This window comes from Lynx rufus, unplaced genomic scaffold (assembly GCF_022079265.1).
Source record: "Lynx rufus isolate CCGP_SWC_20201006 ecotype Redwood Valley unplaced genomic scaffold, mLynRuf1.p SCAF_10, whole genome shotgun sequence".
In the NCBI taxonomy this organism is placed as follows: domain Eukaryota; kingdom Metazoa; phylum Chordata; class Mammalia; order Carnivora; family Felidae; genus Lynx; species Lynx rufus.
In genome coordinates this window covers 5,243,985-5,258,985 of record NW_025814824.1, presented here as the reverse complement: position 1 = coordinate 5,258,985, position 15,001 = coordinate 5,243,985, and the positions used below count along the sequence as shown (strand labels likewise).

Sequence of the window (15,001 nt, the reverse complement as noted above, 5' to 3'; positions counted from 1 at the left end):
AGGGTGGCAAAGGTAGTCATTATTAGTAATTTTGAAGCAGAAGGTTTACAGGAAGTAAGCCCTCCAGCTGACTCACCCAGCCGTGTGATTTGTGTATGATACATCCGGCCACACATCCCGGGAACACAGACCTCTCTTCCTAAAGCACAACCCGTATCTTACGCTGAAAGTTACACCACATATTATGGCTGCTATTCCAAAGAATGTCAGTTACAGCAGTAACTCTAGCAGGAGCTACACCCAGACAACTCGCCCAGTAGAAAAAACAAGGATCTTGTAATCTGAACTCACTTGCTAATAAAGCTGTTTCCTTGGAAAAAGCAACTTGGACTTGCTTAGAGAGCCTGAGCAGAGACGAGACAAAGTTTGCACGGCAAGGCAGTTCATGCCCCTGCTAATGGGAAATCTCTATGATTCTGAGAATAAGGATTTTTTTAAATAACAACTCGATACTTTCTCTGAACTTGGATTTGCCAAACCAGTGCTTATGGATACTTTCATCTTCCCCCAAAGTAGTCATTCTCATATGCAGGTTTAAGTAGCCCAAAGATCTATCACTAATAACATTTTTATTCAGCTGTAGTATTTTCGACGTGCACAGAATCTGTTAATGACCTGGAGCTCGGAAATGTGCCCGTGGGCTCACCTACACACATAATCCACCTCCCCACCGCCTGGAGTGCACACTGATTCATGTTTATCACTTCCTTTCTAATCCTTTCTTCCGTGTTGCCACTCATTACGAGCTTGGCGGGGGAAGGGGGAATCAGCCAGGATCTATTGAAGGCGCCAAAGGATTCTTTAACCTAATCCAGGTTAGTACATGGATTGCAAAACAATAGATTAAGCAACCCAGTAAACATGTTTTCATTCGACATGGGTCCACCGCATCTCCCTTGGCGGTCGACTATTTCGATAACCCAGCTGCATTGTCAGAGCAACTGTATACTCGATATGGAAAACGCTGCAATCATATTTGTCCTCCTTCAAGAGCCATGAACTTAATAGTTTATTTTCAGAAAGCCCGTTGAAAACAACTACCTATCAGATGTGCTACAGGAAAGAAAGTGAAAAAGTTCCGGAAGCAGTGATTATTCTAGACAAACAGAATGCCCTGATAGGTTTTTCGACATTGTTAAATAATACTGGGGAGGGAGGGAATGAAGCGGGGGGGGGGGGGGGTCTTCACTTAATAATGGAGCAAACAGAAGTTCTCAAATGCCAGTCCCAATAACAAGTGTTAATTCCCAACTATTTTCCTTTTCTCCCGGGAAATAGATCTTGGGGAATTATGATCTTTCAACATTTATTTCATAGCAGGATGTTATTTGCAACTGGAATTTGTATATTTAGAGTGCTCTAGAAACTCAACTCTGGGGAAAATCACGTTTAACCAGTTTTGAGTGTATCGTAAACATTCAACTCAACAAATAACTTCCTGGTTGTTAAATTATTGTTCTCTGGCAAAGGTTTAGACTTCTACCTTCACGGGTATTTTAGCTTGTAATAATCAGTACCTATTAGGTACTTTGTGTTTTACTTTGTGTTTGATAATTTAAATACCATCACAAATAATATTACCATACCACAGTGTTCTCTCTGTAGACAGTATGGGTAACGTAGCACACACACCATTACAGAATGGAGACATTTGCACATTTTTTAATAGATTAGGGGAAAAAACAATATAATTCACAATTCAAATTCCAGTCAATTTCTCTTAAAAATATTTTCCTAATTTAATTCAAAAACGTTATTTTATTAACAAATAAGCAGGTTGACGTTTACAAATCGGTAAAGTGGATTATACATCACCGCAATTTGGTAGAAACATTTTGTTTTCTCTTTTAAAAAGAGAGCAGAGTACAACGGATTGCCCTATCTATAAATCTGTAAAATTCCAGCTACCAAAGTGATGAATTCTCTTGGAACTCAACATGATCATCTGTTAAAGTTGCAACGATTTCAGGATGTTCACATTCAACTATGCATTCCGTAGAAGCAACAGGGCCCATGATTTTGCGTCGAATCCTTCCCCGACCTGCACAGACCTTTTGGGCGAAAAGTATGGATACCATTCATCAAGGTAGGTTTCTCATGTATTACTATGTTGAGATCCCGAAAATCCTTCATCGCTCACTTAAAGAAACTTCAATAAAGATATAGAAGTGTAGAGAGTGACTTTAAAGGGACCCCATGATCTCAGCCTGCCGGTTACAAGTCCTACATAAACCCCTCCTCTTGAGCGTGGGCAGGACCTGTGACTTACTTTCAACCAACAGAATTTGGCAAAGGAGATGGGCTGTCACTCCCATCATCACTTTATGTTCCATAAAACTCCCTCGTATTTGCAGACTTGCACTAGAGTAGCGCTCTCTCTTGCTAGCCCTGAACAGAAGCAGGCTTCCGTGAATCTTCCAGAAGTACAGAACGGAATGTCGTCAATAACCGTTAAGAACGAGGACTCCCTAGCTGAGTCTCCAGATGAGAACACAGCCCGGGCTGACACTTCATTACAGCTTTTTAGGAAACAGAAAACCCACGCCTAGCTCCTGATTCCCAGAAACAGCGAGACGCTAAACGTGTGTCGCGTTAAACCACTACATTGTGGTGGTTTGTTACACCCCATAGAAAACTAATATGAAACCCTAAGAAACAAAAAAAGGGGTTTTCTTGAGAAAAGACTTAGTATAGAGGCTGTTTCTATTCCTTAAAAAAAATCACAGAAAAGTAGGTGTGCACTCAAAGGTAATAGCAAGGCTAAATGTGTATAGTCCCAGGTGGTCCCATTGGGGTCAAAGGGAGCAATCTGACTCCCAGCAGGCACGTGGCCAAGTGGCATCTGAAGAGGGCGGCACATCATTTGTGTAACTGGCTGTTGGGTGCAAATGGTGGGCTGCACACAGTCATCTCGTGACCACTGCCGCGAAAGGAGTTCCTGGCACGATTCCCGCGGTTCGTGTACGTTCTTTGCTCCCCTCGGATGCAAATATACCCTACTATGAAATGAGCTGGTCGATTTGGGGGGCTCTAATGGAAGCGGACCCCGAGATCCCAGATGCTTGAGCAGAACGCCAGATTTAACTCAGATCCTACAGCCCGCGCCCTCCCTTCGCAAAAGCATCCTTCCACCTTCGGGGAATCCAGGGTTTGCGTGGATCAGTTCAGGATTTAGAAAAAGAAATGGAGAGCTTTAGTTCCAAATTGTGACTCTTCCCTAGTAAATGAAAAGACAGTCGTAAGAAACCAGATTGTTGTGACAACCTCAGAAAAAAGGGAACCACAGGACAACAAATGATAGTGACCTCATCACCCCACATTTGAAGGAAATAAATTCAAGATTATATTTCATTTAAATGAAATGGGTGAAGGATACATTTGCAGTGTTAAATATAGAGTTCATACCTGGGCACAGGTTTAGTTAGAAAATAGATGTTTTGGGGGAGATCATGAGGTCATCTTTATCATAATTTACAAAGATTAAAATGAGCAGTTACAGAGTAAAATACGCAAAGTATTGCAGATCAGAATGCTTTACACACTTTGCTACCTATGCATTTTTCTGTTCCATAAATGAACAGAAGACTAGAATTTCGTAGCTGACATTCAAGATGCACTTCGTCACTAAAACGTATGCAAACGGACTTAAAAGAGACAAATAGTAAAAACAAGCAGCCCAAAAATGTTCTTTTCCAAGTCTCGAATGCATTTTTGGCCACCAGGCTCTGGTGTGCAGGAAGATGGAAACCACTCGAACACCATCTGAGAAACACTTCCTGCTTTACGAGTGTCAGCAGGTGATCGATAAGGGAAGCAAAATACAGACCTCCACACAACGCACATCAGAGTCCAACTCTGACTTTTATAAACGTCTGTGTCCCCGTCTTAAGCGAGTAGAGCCACAGCTCAAATCCTTGCCCTCACTTAACACCCAGAGTCATTATGCAAAATACATTTGAATTTTCAAAGATCAGGTCAGAACAGTCAGAAACTGCCACACAGTGATTAATGAGCACACCGAAGTCACTTTTACATCAATAGATCATGAAGCAGCACTGAGCAGGGCCTCCTGGGGCCACACACGAGCAAGCTGACGGCGCCCCACGGCCACCGTCTGTCCCAAGAGGACGAGAGGGGGCGTCATCCCCTGGGAGCCCCTGGCTCAGCCCGAAAGTCGCGTCACCAGGGCCATGCATGAGTGAGCCTCTACTGCCCATCAGAAGAAATACTCCTTCTGGCTTTCACTGACTGTACTTTGCAGATTGAGCTCACTTCTCAGAGCGGTCTCGGCATTGTCTCCGTGTTTTGGAATATTCGATTCATTTTTGTGGTACAACCATCTCTGTTGGTAAATGCGTATAGCTATGGCCGTGATGCAGAGCAAAATAAATATTACAACGGCTATCACACCTAGTGAGAGGAGAGAAAGGAAAAACATGGTCAGAATATAAGCTTCATAATCTACTATAATATAGAGCATCATTTACATCATCTCTCTCTATATATCAATTACATCATATATATATATTACATCATGTTACATCATATATATATTTCATCATATATATATATATATATATCTCACCAGAAAATTAGAAACCAAATGGTACTATAGCACTGAGTTTACTTCTAAGTCCATACATCCTTTAGATACAGCAGTTTTATGCCCTCGTCCTAAAGATCGATCAGCATCACTTTCAGTTAATGCCCTCACGCTTACCTTCAGAACTACAACGTGGTCACGCCCTCGCTTCATGCTAATAATTTAATTATTATTATTATTTTTTAATTTTTTTTCAACGTTTATTTATTTTTGAGACAGAGAGAGACAGAGCATGAACGGGGGAGGGGCAGAGAGAGAGGGAGACACAGAATCGGAAACAGGCTCCAGGCTCTGAGCCGTCAGCCCAGAGCCCGACGCGGGGCTCGAACTCACGGACCGCGAGATCGTGACCTGAGCTGAAGTCAGACGCTTAACCGACTGAGCCACCCAGGCGCCCCATAATTTAATTATTTTAAAAGTATAGGCAGTATAGACCTGTCATAGAGTAGTTAAATGCTTACGTGTGTTTTTCCTTAATTTATTTTTTATTAATGTTTATTTTTTTGAGAGACAGAGAGCGCGAGTGGGGGAGGGGCAGAGAGAGAGAGAGAGAGAGAGAGCGAGCGAGACACAGAATCCGAAGCGGGCTCCGAGCTGCCAGCGCAGAGCCCGATGCGGGGCTCAAACCCACGACCCATGCGATCATGACCTAAACCGAAGTCGGACGCCCAACCGAGCCACCCGGGTGCCCTGATGGTGTTACGTATTTTAATGAAAACTTGCTGCTGAGATACTGCTGACTCACACATCTGTGGTGTGCATACGCTTGTTTCTACGAGGCTAGAAGAGTCTTAAGTGATCTCCGCTGCTGGGGTCCATGCCTTTGTGTGACCCCCTTCCACTGTTTGTGGGTAGGGCCTGTGACTTGTTTTTACCCAACAAAATGGAACAAAGGTGATACGCTGTACCTGATTATGGGATTCTGTTACATAAGGCTGCAGCCCCTGTTTTATGGGACTGTCCGTCCCTCTTCCTGCCAGCCGTGAGGCAGTGAGCGGTCAGGGTGGGAAACCTTACACGGCAGGGAACTTGCAGGGAAGGCTCCAGGGGCTGAGGTCAGGCTCTGGTCAGCAGCCGGCAAAAATGCAGACGCTCTCAGTCCTACGGCTACAAGCCACTCAATGCTGCTAACAAGCATGCAGGTGATGACGGGACTCCTTTCCCGGAGGAATCTCCAGATGAGACTCCGGTCCGGGTGGACACCTCGATCACAGCCTCATGCGACCCTCGGCGGAGGGCCCGGCTAAGCTGTGCCCCGACTCCTAACCCACAGAAACCGCGAAATAATCAAAGTGCGTTGGGTTCAGCCTTAAGCGGTGGCAATTTATCACGCAGCAATAATCACTATGCCATTGTGTTAAACTTTGGACATATTGAGACCATCCAACTCTGTGGAAAGTAGATTATTTGAGATCTCCCGTTGGAAATGCTTGAAGTACCGAAAACATTTGCTACGCCAGTGGTTCGCAACTTTGGGTGCATAGCAGACAATAGTTCAGAATCTTTGGGTGGGAGGCTGGGACATCAGAGCTGTCTTAAAAGTTCCTCAGACTATTTTAAAGCGCTACCAGGGGTGGGGTGTTCAAATGAGGTCTAGAAGTGTTCGCTCAAGCTATCATAGTAGTGAAGAACGCATGTCCAATCTAGACCAAAACAAAGAGGCAAAAAAAAAATTTTTTTAAAGCATTCACTAGTCAATATGCTTTTAAGACAACTCACGTAGGCATTAGTATTCTAATTAGCAAATGCTAGAAAACACGTTATTGTTTTGTTATGTGAATCAAAATGTGTATTATAAAAAGGAAGATTCTTCATTATACTCTGGGACAGACATAAAGAAGCGTGATGGAGAGGCGCCTGGGTGGCTCAGTCGGTTGAACGTCCAACCTCGGCTCAGGTCATGATCTCGCGGTTTGTGGGTTCGAGCCCCGCATCGGGCTCCATGCTGACAGTGTGGAGCCTCCTTGGGAATTTCTCTCCCCCTCTCTCTCTCTGCCCCTCCCCCGCTCGCACTCTCTCTCTCAGAAATAAATAAATATTAAAAAAAAAAAAAGCATAATGGGATCCAACAACCTCAAAATTGGTTGGGTATATTTGGTCACAGAGATTCCTGAACACATGCTCTCAGGAACCCAGACCCTTCCTTCCCTGAGACGGGTAGCATATTCATGATTTTTTGAATATTCTTAAATATCAATAGGTAGAATAAGCATCACTCTCAAACTGTTACATCTCACATGAGAACAAACAGTAGAGCTGCTTTAATTGTTGTTATGTTTACTTACAGGACTTCGCTTTAAAGAGCTATATCATGTCCAATTTTAGAGTCAGAGACAGCAACTCTCAATAACAGCGATCGGGCCACTTGATTATACAATTACTGTCACCATTATACGGAAACATCCACGCTGTTACGTATGTAACTGATCACTAGCTTGTTTGTTTTGTGAGTTCGGGTGGGGTCTTAGAACCACCTCTGTCCTCGGGCCACTCTCTGAAGATTGAGATAACTTGAATAATGCATCAGACGCATTCCATAACCTTCCCTTCAGCAATTCCGGGGTAAATGTGTGTGTGACAAGCACTCAGATCTGCCCGCCCTCCATCTACTGACACGTCTGTCCCTTTCTGCCCAGCTACAGTATGGGTCCCTTGGCAAGGAACCCTCCGTGATCTCTGGTTTACCAGGTTTCAATGTTATTGAGATTACTTCTCTCCTATATTGTTCTCTTTGCTTGCAAGAGGAGAAAACGATAACGCACAATGCAGAACCCACCTATCAGGAGCCAATTAGGACCTCTCAGGGGAATAATACTGGTGCGACTTACTCACTTCGTACATCTTGTCAATGATATTTAACCAAACGCGACAAAGCGCCGAAGACCACATCCGTTCTGTCATCAATTTGACTATTTTCGTTGCTCTAATAAAGGCACTAACCACGATATTTTGCCCCGTTTTGGACTGTGATTCCTATTTGGAAAACATTAATCACTCTTGATTTATTTTCAATTAGCTTTTGCTTCCTAGTGAAGTCCCCTCATTAAAAATAAATGAGAACGGCTGAGGATTAAGTTTTGATTTAAAATTTAACACAAAAGTATTCTTTTTAGATACACATTATAAGTAACACATTTGCTTTTTATTTGTTCTTGGAGGCGTGAAATCGGGGCGGGGCGTCACATACTTCACTCATCACAAAAATAGAAATGGTTGAGAGAAGAAAGGGAATATTAACTTTCTTACATAGATTTGGTCGGCACTTGAAAATGTCTGAACACTTTGCTCACGGTCTGGAGAAGCTTGGTGTCTTTTATGAACGGAAGCGAAATGAACAGATTCGATCTGACCTGGTGCACACCCCCCCTGAAGAGCGGACTGCCAGTGGGGTCACCGGCTCTGGGACTAAGTCTCTTCTCTGGAACAGCAAGGGAATGACCAGCAGTGCACTTCCTCCTTACCCAGCTGACTTTGCAACGGACACATCGCATTAATCTAAGTAAATACATTTAAATGTTTCTTGATAAGGAGGGAGACCTGATTATTCATTCTTTAAACGAGACCTACATAAATCCTGTTTCAGAGAATACACTGGGAGGTATTTAAGATGCAATTACTTCTACTTCTTCAAATATATTAAACGTATGAAATAGAAGTATTTTATATTCCTATAAATATATATTCCCATTACATAGGAGTTCCTATGTAATGGGAATATATATTTGAATATACATAAAGTTTAGCTATCAGGCTTTGCTTGAAAGAGCTATATTACATTCAGTTTTTGTGTCACATTTATAGAATACATGTGACACTAAAAATATATATATTATGTAAATATATAAGTAATTATATTTATAAATAGAAGTGTATATAAATCTAAGATAACACTGACACCAGAAACAGTTTTACATATTTATGCTTACAAAAATCTTTATGTTAGGGGGCGCCTGGGTGGCTCAGTCCCTTAGGTATCCAACTTCAGCTCACGTCATGATCTCACGGTTGGTGAGTTTGAGCCCGGCATCGGTTCTGTGCTGACGGCTTGGAGCCTGGAGCCTGCTTCGGACTCTGTGCCCCCCACTCTCTCTAGCCCTCCCCCGCTTGCACTCTGTGCCCCTCTCTCTTTCTCTCTCAAAAACAAACTTTAAAAAAAATTTTTAGAAGAAAAATCTTTATCTTGTCTACCTTTATGTTTAGGAAAATGACAATTTGCCTAGTTTAGGTGTTTTTCCCAATGTATGTTTTACTTTTAATATTATTTAAAAAAATTGTTTTAAGGTTTGTTTTTGAGAGAGAGAGAGAGAGAGAGAGAGAGAGAGAGAGAAAGAGAGACACACACAAAGTGCAAGCAGGGAAGGGGCTGAGGGAGGGGGAGACACAGAATCCCAAGCAGGTTCCAGGCTGTGAGCTGTTAGCACGGAGCCCGACGTGGGACTCGAACTCTCGCACTGTGAGATGACGACCTGAGCCAAAGTCTGACGCTTAACTGACTGGGCCAACTCAGGCGCCCCTACTTTTCATAGTATTTTTTTAAATGTTTTGGGCTAATGGACTGAGAGGCCCGTGGCTATTTTGAATCGGAGAAGTAAAGGTGAATGCGTCTTAAGCATACATATCCTGAGAAATATCAGTGGCTATTTTCAAATGAAAAACCTTATTATGCTGCAGTCTGGCAACTATGTAAAAAGCGTCTCCGTGGAGCCACCGGGGCCTTGAACTAACAGCCTCCAGACGCTGCCTTCGGGGCCGTCACACGGGGACCATCGGCCAGTGTCCTGCGTCCCGCATCGACCCGGAACAACAGCGCGGATCCCCACAGACGCTTTTTGGATCCGGCCAACGGTGACAACAACGCCAGGGCCCCGGGTCATTCACAGCCCTGTTACCTCCGATGACGGCGGAGTCCCTCCCGTCAGCAGTAACTAAGGGCTGTCCCCCGTCCGTTGGTCCAGAGCCACCTACGGTAGAAAAAGGGAGAATGACAGCGGCGAGAGGGAAGGGGGCCTTCGGCGACGCGCGCGAGCGTCACGCGGGCAGAAGAGCGGGCCACCGTGTGCCAGAAACGCGCACGAACCCCACGCCCGAGCGGGGCCGGCCCAGCCCGGCCCGCCGCGGGCTCCGGAAAGTTCCGGGGAGGGACGGGGCGGGGGACCGCGGGCGGAGGGGGGCAACGCACCTGCGCCACCTGCCAGCGGGCGGGTGGCCTCCCGCGCCGGGGCTCCGGGCCCCGCCCCCTCCGCGCAGCGGGCGGCGGCCACGTGGCCGCGCACCGTGACCGGGGCGGGGCCCCCGGGGCGCAGCGCGGCCTTGAGCGGAGCGGCGGGGCCGAAGCGCACCGCCGAGAGGCAGCCGGTGAAGCCGCGCGCGCCGGCCCGCAGCGTGTCCGGGTCCGCGCCGGGGGGCTCTGCGGGCAAAGAAGCGGGGCACGCGTTAGGGCGCGGCCGCAGCACCCTCCCCCCGGGTCCCCTGTCCTTCCCTGCTTAGGAAGAGGCAGCCAGAGCCAGTGCCCGCGGCCCTGGCACCCGCGGCCTTGGTGAACGACGCCCCGGTGCAACTCTGCGTGTGGGCACGCCGCGCCCCCCGCCCCGGATGCAGCCACGCGTTCCAAACGAATTAAAAATCCTCTGCGGCGGCATTTTCCAAATGATCATCACAGTACTTTGAAACAGGATTTGGGGCCCAGAATCGAGGCGGTCACAGTGATAGTCTCCGGAGCTTGGGGACGGCGGTGCTCTGGGGGAGTCCTTACCGCAGCTCTGATCTCCCCACGTGCACTTAGGTCTGGCTCACTGTTGACAGAGGTCCCCCGCTAACCGCAGGCGCCACGGGGGGGGACCCCACAACACCCCACTGCCGCTCCCCCCTTTCCGGTGATGGCCTCTGCCCCCTTTCCATAAGTTGAGGCTTGCCTCTCCCGGCCCTCACCCCACTCTGACGGAGACTGGTTGGCGGGGGACTGACTCAGGAGACCTCATCAATTCCTTCGCTTCGACGATGGTCAGGCCTTCAGTGCTCTCGCTCAATGGCCACCAAACCTGACCGGCGGCAATGAAGTGTAGACTCCAAATGTTTCAATGCAGTGAGTCGGGGGGGGGGCATCCGTGTACCCCACAGGGGAAGCCACCTCAACTTAGTAAGGACGTGTGGCCTCTGCTGTCACACTGCCTCCCTGCTTCAGTCAACGAGCTGGCTGACTTCCTAACAACCATGAACAACTACCAAGAATTTATGCGCTGGCTTCCGCAGGCTGGGCATTGCGTCAAGGGATCTGCAGAGGTTACCATGAGTGCCCTTACTCCTACTGAAAGTTAGTAACGGGGCACCTGGGTGGCTCAGTCGGTTGAGCGTCGGCTCAGGTCATGATCTCAAGGTTGGTGAGTTCGAGCCCCGAGTCACCCTCTGTGCTGACAGCTCAGAGCCTGGAGCCTGCTTCGGATTCTGTGTCTCCCTCTCTCTCTGCTCCTCTCACACTGTCTCCCTCTCACAGATAAATAAACATTAAAAAAAATTTTTTTTAATAAAAAAATAAAAACAAAGTAACACTAGACCTTAGTAAACAAAGGTCTCTCAAGCGGGGGGACCTGTATCCGAGCTGGTTATAGTAACCCCCTTTTCAATAGGGTATTATCCCTTTTATTATGTCAGTATCTTTTGGACATGTTCGTAATTATTCACATTAAGGGACTGGTAAATGGGAGTCATTATACTGCTCTTTCTCCTTTAACAGATGCACATACCTTCCATAAAATATATGTATACATTCTAGAAGTGTTTTTTTGGATTGGCATAATAGTCCGTCTTTAACTTCACCCTGAGAATCTCAGCTCTGATCCAGTCTATCTTGATGTTGCAAACTCTTACAGGACAATCTTTATTGCCATGGAGTTTGAGTATTTGAGGGGGTACTGCCCTTTTGTCTCCACTTCCTGATACTATAAGTAACTATAAATAGTTTTGATTGGATATGGATAATCTAATACATACATGCTAGGTGCTGTGAAAAATAAAGAACTATTATTTTCTTAGGGGGAAGAGGGTCCCCTGTGAGAAGGGGGTCAGGCTGGAGAAATCTGTACACGCAAACCTTGTTAAAGTAACTCCTACCCCCATTTGTCCCCCCCCCCGTACATTTAATTACTCATGCACAATTACTATACCCTGTGTTCAATCTAACATATAAACACTATCTGCTTTTTGGGTCTTCATTTTCCTACGGAGGCACCATATACATTTAAAAATCTACATGCTTTTCTCTTGTTAATCTGCCTCGGGTCAATTTAATGCTGAGGTTTAGCTAGAAACCTTAAGAGGGGAGATGTAAAGTTTTGCCTCCCCTACAAACTCAGGTGGTGGATTTCTTCAATCTCGTTACACGTCTCGCCTTTTTTCCTATTAAACTTCATCTCACTATTTCAGTCTGTCCTTCCTGAAAGTCCAATCTTTTGTATCCTTGCTCCTTCGGCTTTGGAAAAGAGTCATATCTTTAAGAAAAATGATCTAAGTTTGGGAAACTTTGAATAAATTATTGGGAGCTACTTGGACTTATAAAATTCTGTTAAGTAATTTTAAAGTTGCACAAGTAAGTGCTGTGTAAAAGGCCTCTACAAGCAACTAAAATCAGGGACATGTTTACATTGTTACAATCACAAAAAAAAAAAAAAAAAAGAATTTTATGAAACATATCTTGGCCAGGCTGATTATATGAAGAAGCATCAAGGAGTGTTACATATGCTGAATTTCAGGTAGATTCTTACAGTGAAGTAAAATGAGCTGGGGACAACTCAATTAAATGATTATTTTATACTAAAAGAGTTCTTTAAAGATGCGATAACTTTTTTTTTTGCATTCAGGCAATATATATTTCTTGAAGAAAGGCATCTTCACTTGAATATACTTGAGAGAATGTCAAGAAGAAAAAAAATGGGAAAACACCATAATAGTAACATAGGACTTCTTCTGCAATGCTAAAATCCAAAACAAACAAAGAACCCCCTCCCCAAACCCCAAACAAACAAACAAACAAACAAAAATACAGACCAAAAAAAGGTCTCGGCTGTTGAGCAAAAAGAGACTGGTCAAAGTCTGACACGAGCACTACCGGGCTAGGGTAGGAGAACAAATCAGGGGCTGACATTGACCTTAATTCTTTAGACTAATTCTGTGACATGTATGTTTTCAAAGGTAACTGACCTTCGTTTCTGCAGGCAGTCCTACTACTCAGGAAAGAAACATCAGTAGAACATTACAGTGCACTATATTTTCACGTTCTTCAAGACTGTGTACTTGATGTTTCTCCATGTATGTGCGTTGTGGGTATGGACACGCGTGGGTGGATTTATGTGCCCACATATTACGTATGCATGTTCAATGTCAATATACGTCAAAAGGTTTACTGCTCACTGTTCCCTATTGCCTTCATAGTTTCCATCCTGAGGCCATGGTTGTGATTCACTTTTTGACTGGAATAATTCTCTAGTATTTTCCTCGGGTGGGATGCATGGTCAATATTTAATCTCAATCCTTCCTTGTTATCCAAAATATCTTTTTTTAACCTTGTCAAATACATTATATATCAGATGCTTAAGCTGCAGCTCATTCCTCAGCAGTGTAATGATATTCTGTCGAGTTTTTTTTTTTTTTATCCCACTGTTACAAATGAGAAGTTGGGTGCTGATGCCATGATCATCATTTTTTCATTGTAGTAACTTCTGTCTAGAAAGTTTGGAAGCTTTCTTCTCTGTGGTTTGGCAATTCAGAAATTTTCCCAGATGTATGTCTTTTCTCATCAGAATTGAGGAGTCCTTTCAATTTGCAACTCAGGTTTTCCTTCAACTCAGAGAATTGTTTTAAATGCACAATTATTGTCTTTGCTTCTAATTCTGTTTCTGGATCTCTAGTTTGTCGTGTTACATTTCCTCTTATTTTCCCTTCTAATTTCTCTCTCTTAAGCTTTTTTGCTCTGTGGTTTGAGATACTCCACCTCCAATATATTCCAGGTCACTGTTTATGCATAATCAGTGATGATCCTCTCCTTCAGATGACCCAGTGAAATCTCGAAGTTATATTTACCTTAACCCCCAGCGTCTGTGTCTGCATGTGTGACTTTTCTCAAATTTCCTTGAGCCCCAAGTTTCATCCTTGTTATTTTCTGGCTTCTTTAGCAGCTGTTTTGATGTGGGAATTCTATTTGTTGTTTTTAATCCTCCTCCTCATCTCCCTAAGGGGTGACGTTATTATTATTATTATTATTTTTTTTTTTTTACTTATTTATTTCTTGGTCTGCTAGTTTCAGAACTCCATGGTTGGGGACCTTACATGATGATATGGGGGTCCTGGCAATGTGGAGAGTGCACCTGTTCTGACACGGAGCCCACGTTGTAGGAAGAAGTCTCTCTCCCTCACCCTCACCATGACAAAAGGAATGTGGCCCAACCAGCCAGCCCATCCTCCGCTCAGGGAGGGACACTGAGCATGAGCACAATCCCATGCTGAGCAGTGTTGAGCTTCCTTCCCTTTGGAGGTCCGGAGTTCTCTCCAAGCCAAGCTCTGCCCAGGATCTGCAGGCTTCGCACCCCCTCCCTGAGACTCTGCTCTGTTCCAGCCCACGGGGCAAATCCGCACCGCAGGTCCCTCATGCCCACCTTCCTGCCCCTCCTGGCAACTGGGCTGGCCCTCCAGTCCCTCCGTTCAGGGCACAGACACAATGAATTGGGAGTGGAAGCAAGTGTTTACAGGTCCAAGCGGCCATTTTCCAGAACAAGGTCCACACAATATCAGCATCAGAATTAACAGAACTGTGTTCAGGAAGACAATGAGTGCAAATCTATCTTCCCTAGTAGCTGACTCCTGAAATGCCATAACTGAGGCCCTTCCTTCTGGCTCAAAAGTTTTCTTCCCTTTAAAATGTAAAGAAAAAAACACGAGGGAAACCTTAGGAGAATAGTTAGGCGGTATTAGAAATTCACACATCAGGGGCAGCTGGGCGGCTCATTGGTTAAGCAACCATCTGACTTCAGTTCAAGTCATGATCTCCTGGATTGTGGGTTCGAGCCCCAAGGCAAGGCTCTTTGCTAATAGCTCAGAACCTGGAGCCTGCTTTGGATTCTGTGTCTCCCTCTCTCTCTGCCCCTCCCCTGCTCACGCTCTGTCTCTGTCCTGTCTCTCTCTCTCAATAAATAAACATTAAAAAAACATTTTAAAAGAAATTTGCATATCAGGGTGACTATGTTTGACCATCTCCGTGCGCTCGAGGACACAGGTATACTAACAGGAAGGAAGAGATCAAGTGCATACTAGGTCACGAGGGGATGGGAATGTGGTTTGAGTGTGGCCAGGAAGCAGAGTTAACGTTTAAGAAAAAGTGGGCCAAGAGATGAGGATAAAGTTCACTTCCTT

At 45.0% G+C, this 15,001-nt stretch overlaps 1 protein-coding gene across 1 annotated transcript in view; it reads right to left on the bottom strand.

Moving 5' to 3' along the window:
- Nucleotides 1–4,216: 4,216 nt before the first annotated feature.
- LOC124524907 (contactin-associated protein-like 3) overlaps nt 4,217–15,001 on the bottom strand; it is a 193,182-nt gene continuing 182,397 nt past the window's right edge. Inside the window, 4 exon segments of the mRNA XM_047097349.1 lie at nt 4,217–4,410; nt 9,399–9,468; nt 9,470–9,564; nt 9,783–10,010. Coding sequence (XP_046953305.1) covers nt 4,217–4,410; nt 9,399–9,468; nt 9,470–9,564; nt 9,783–10,010 — 587 coding nt within the window.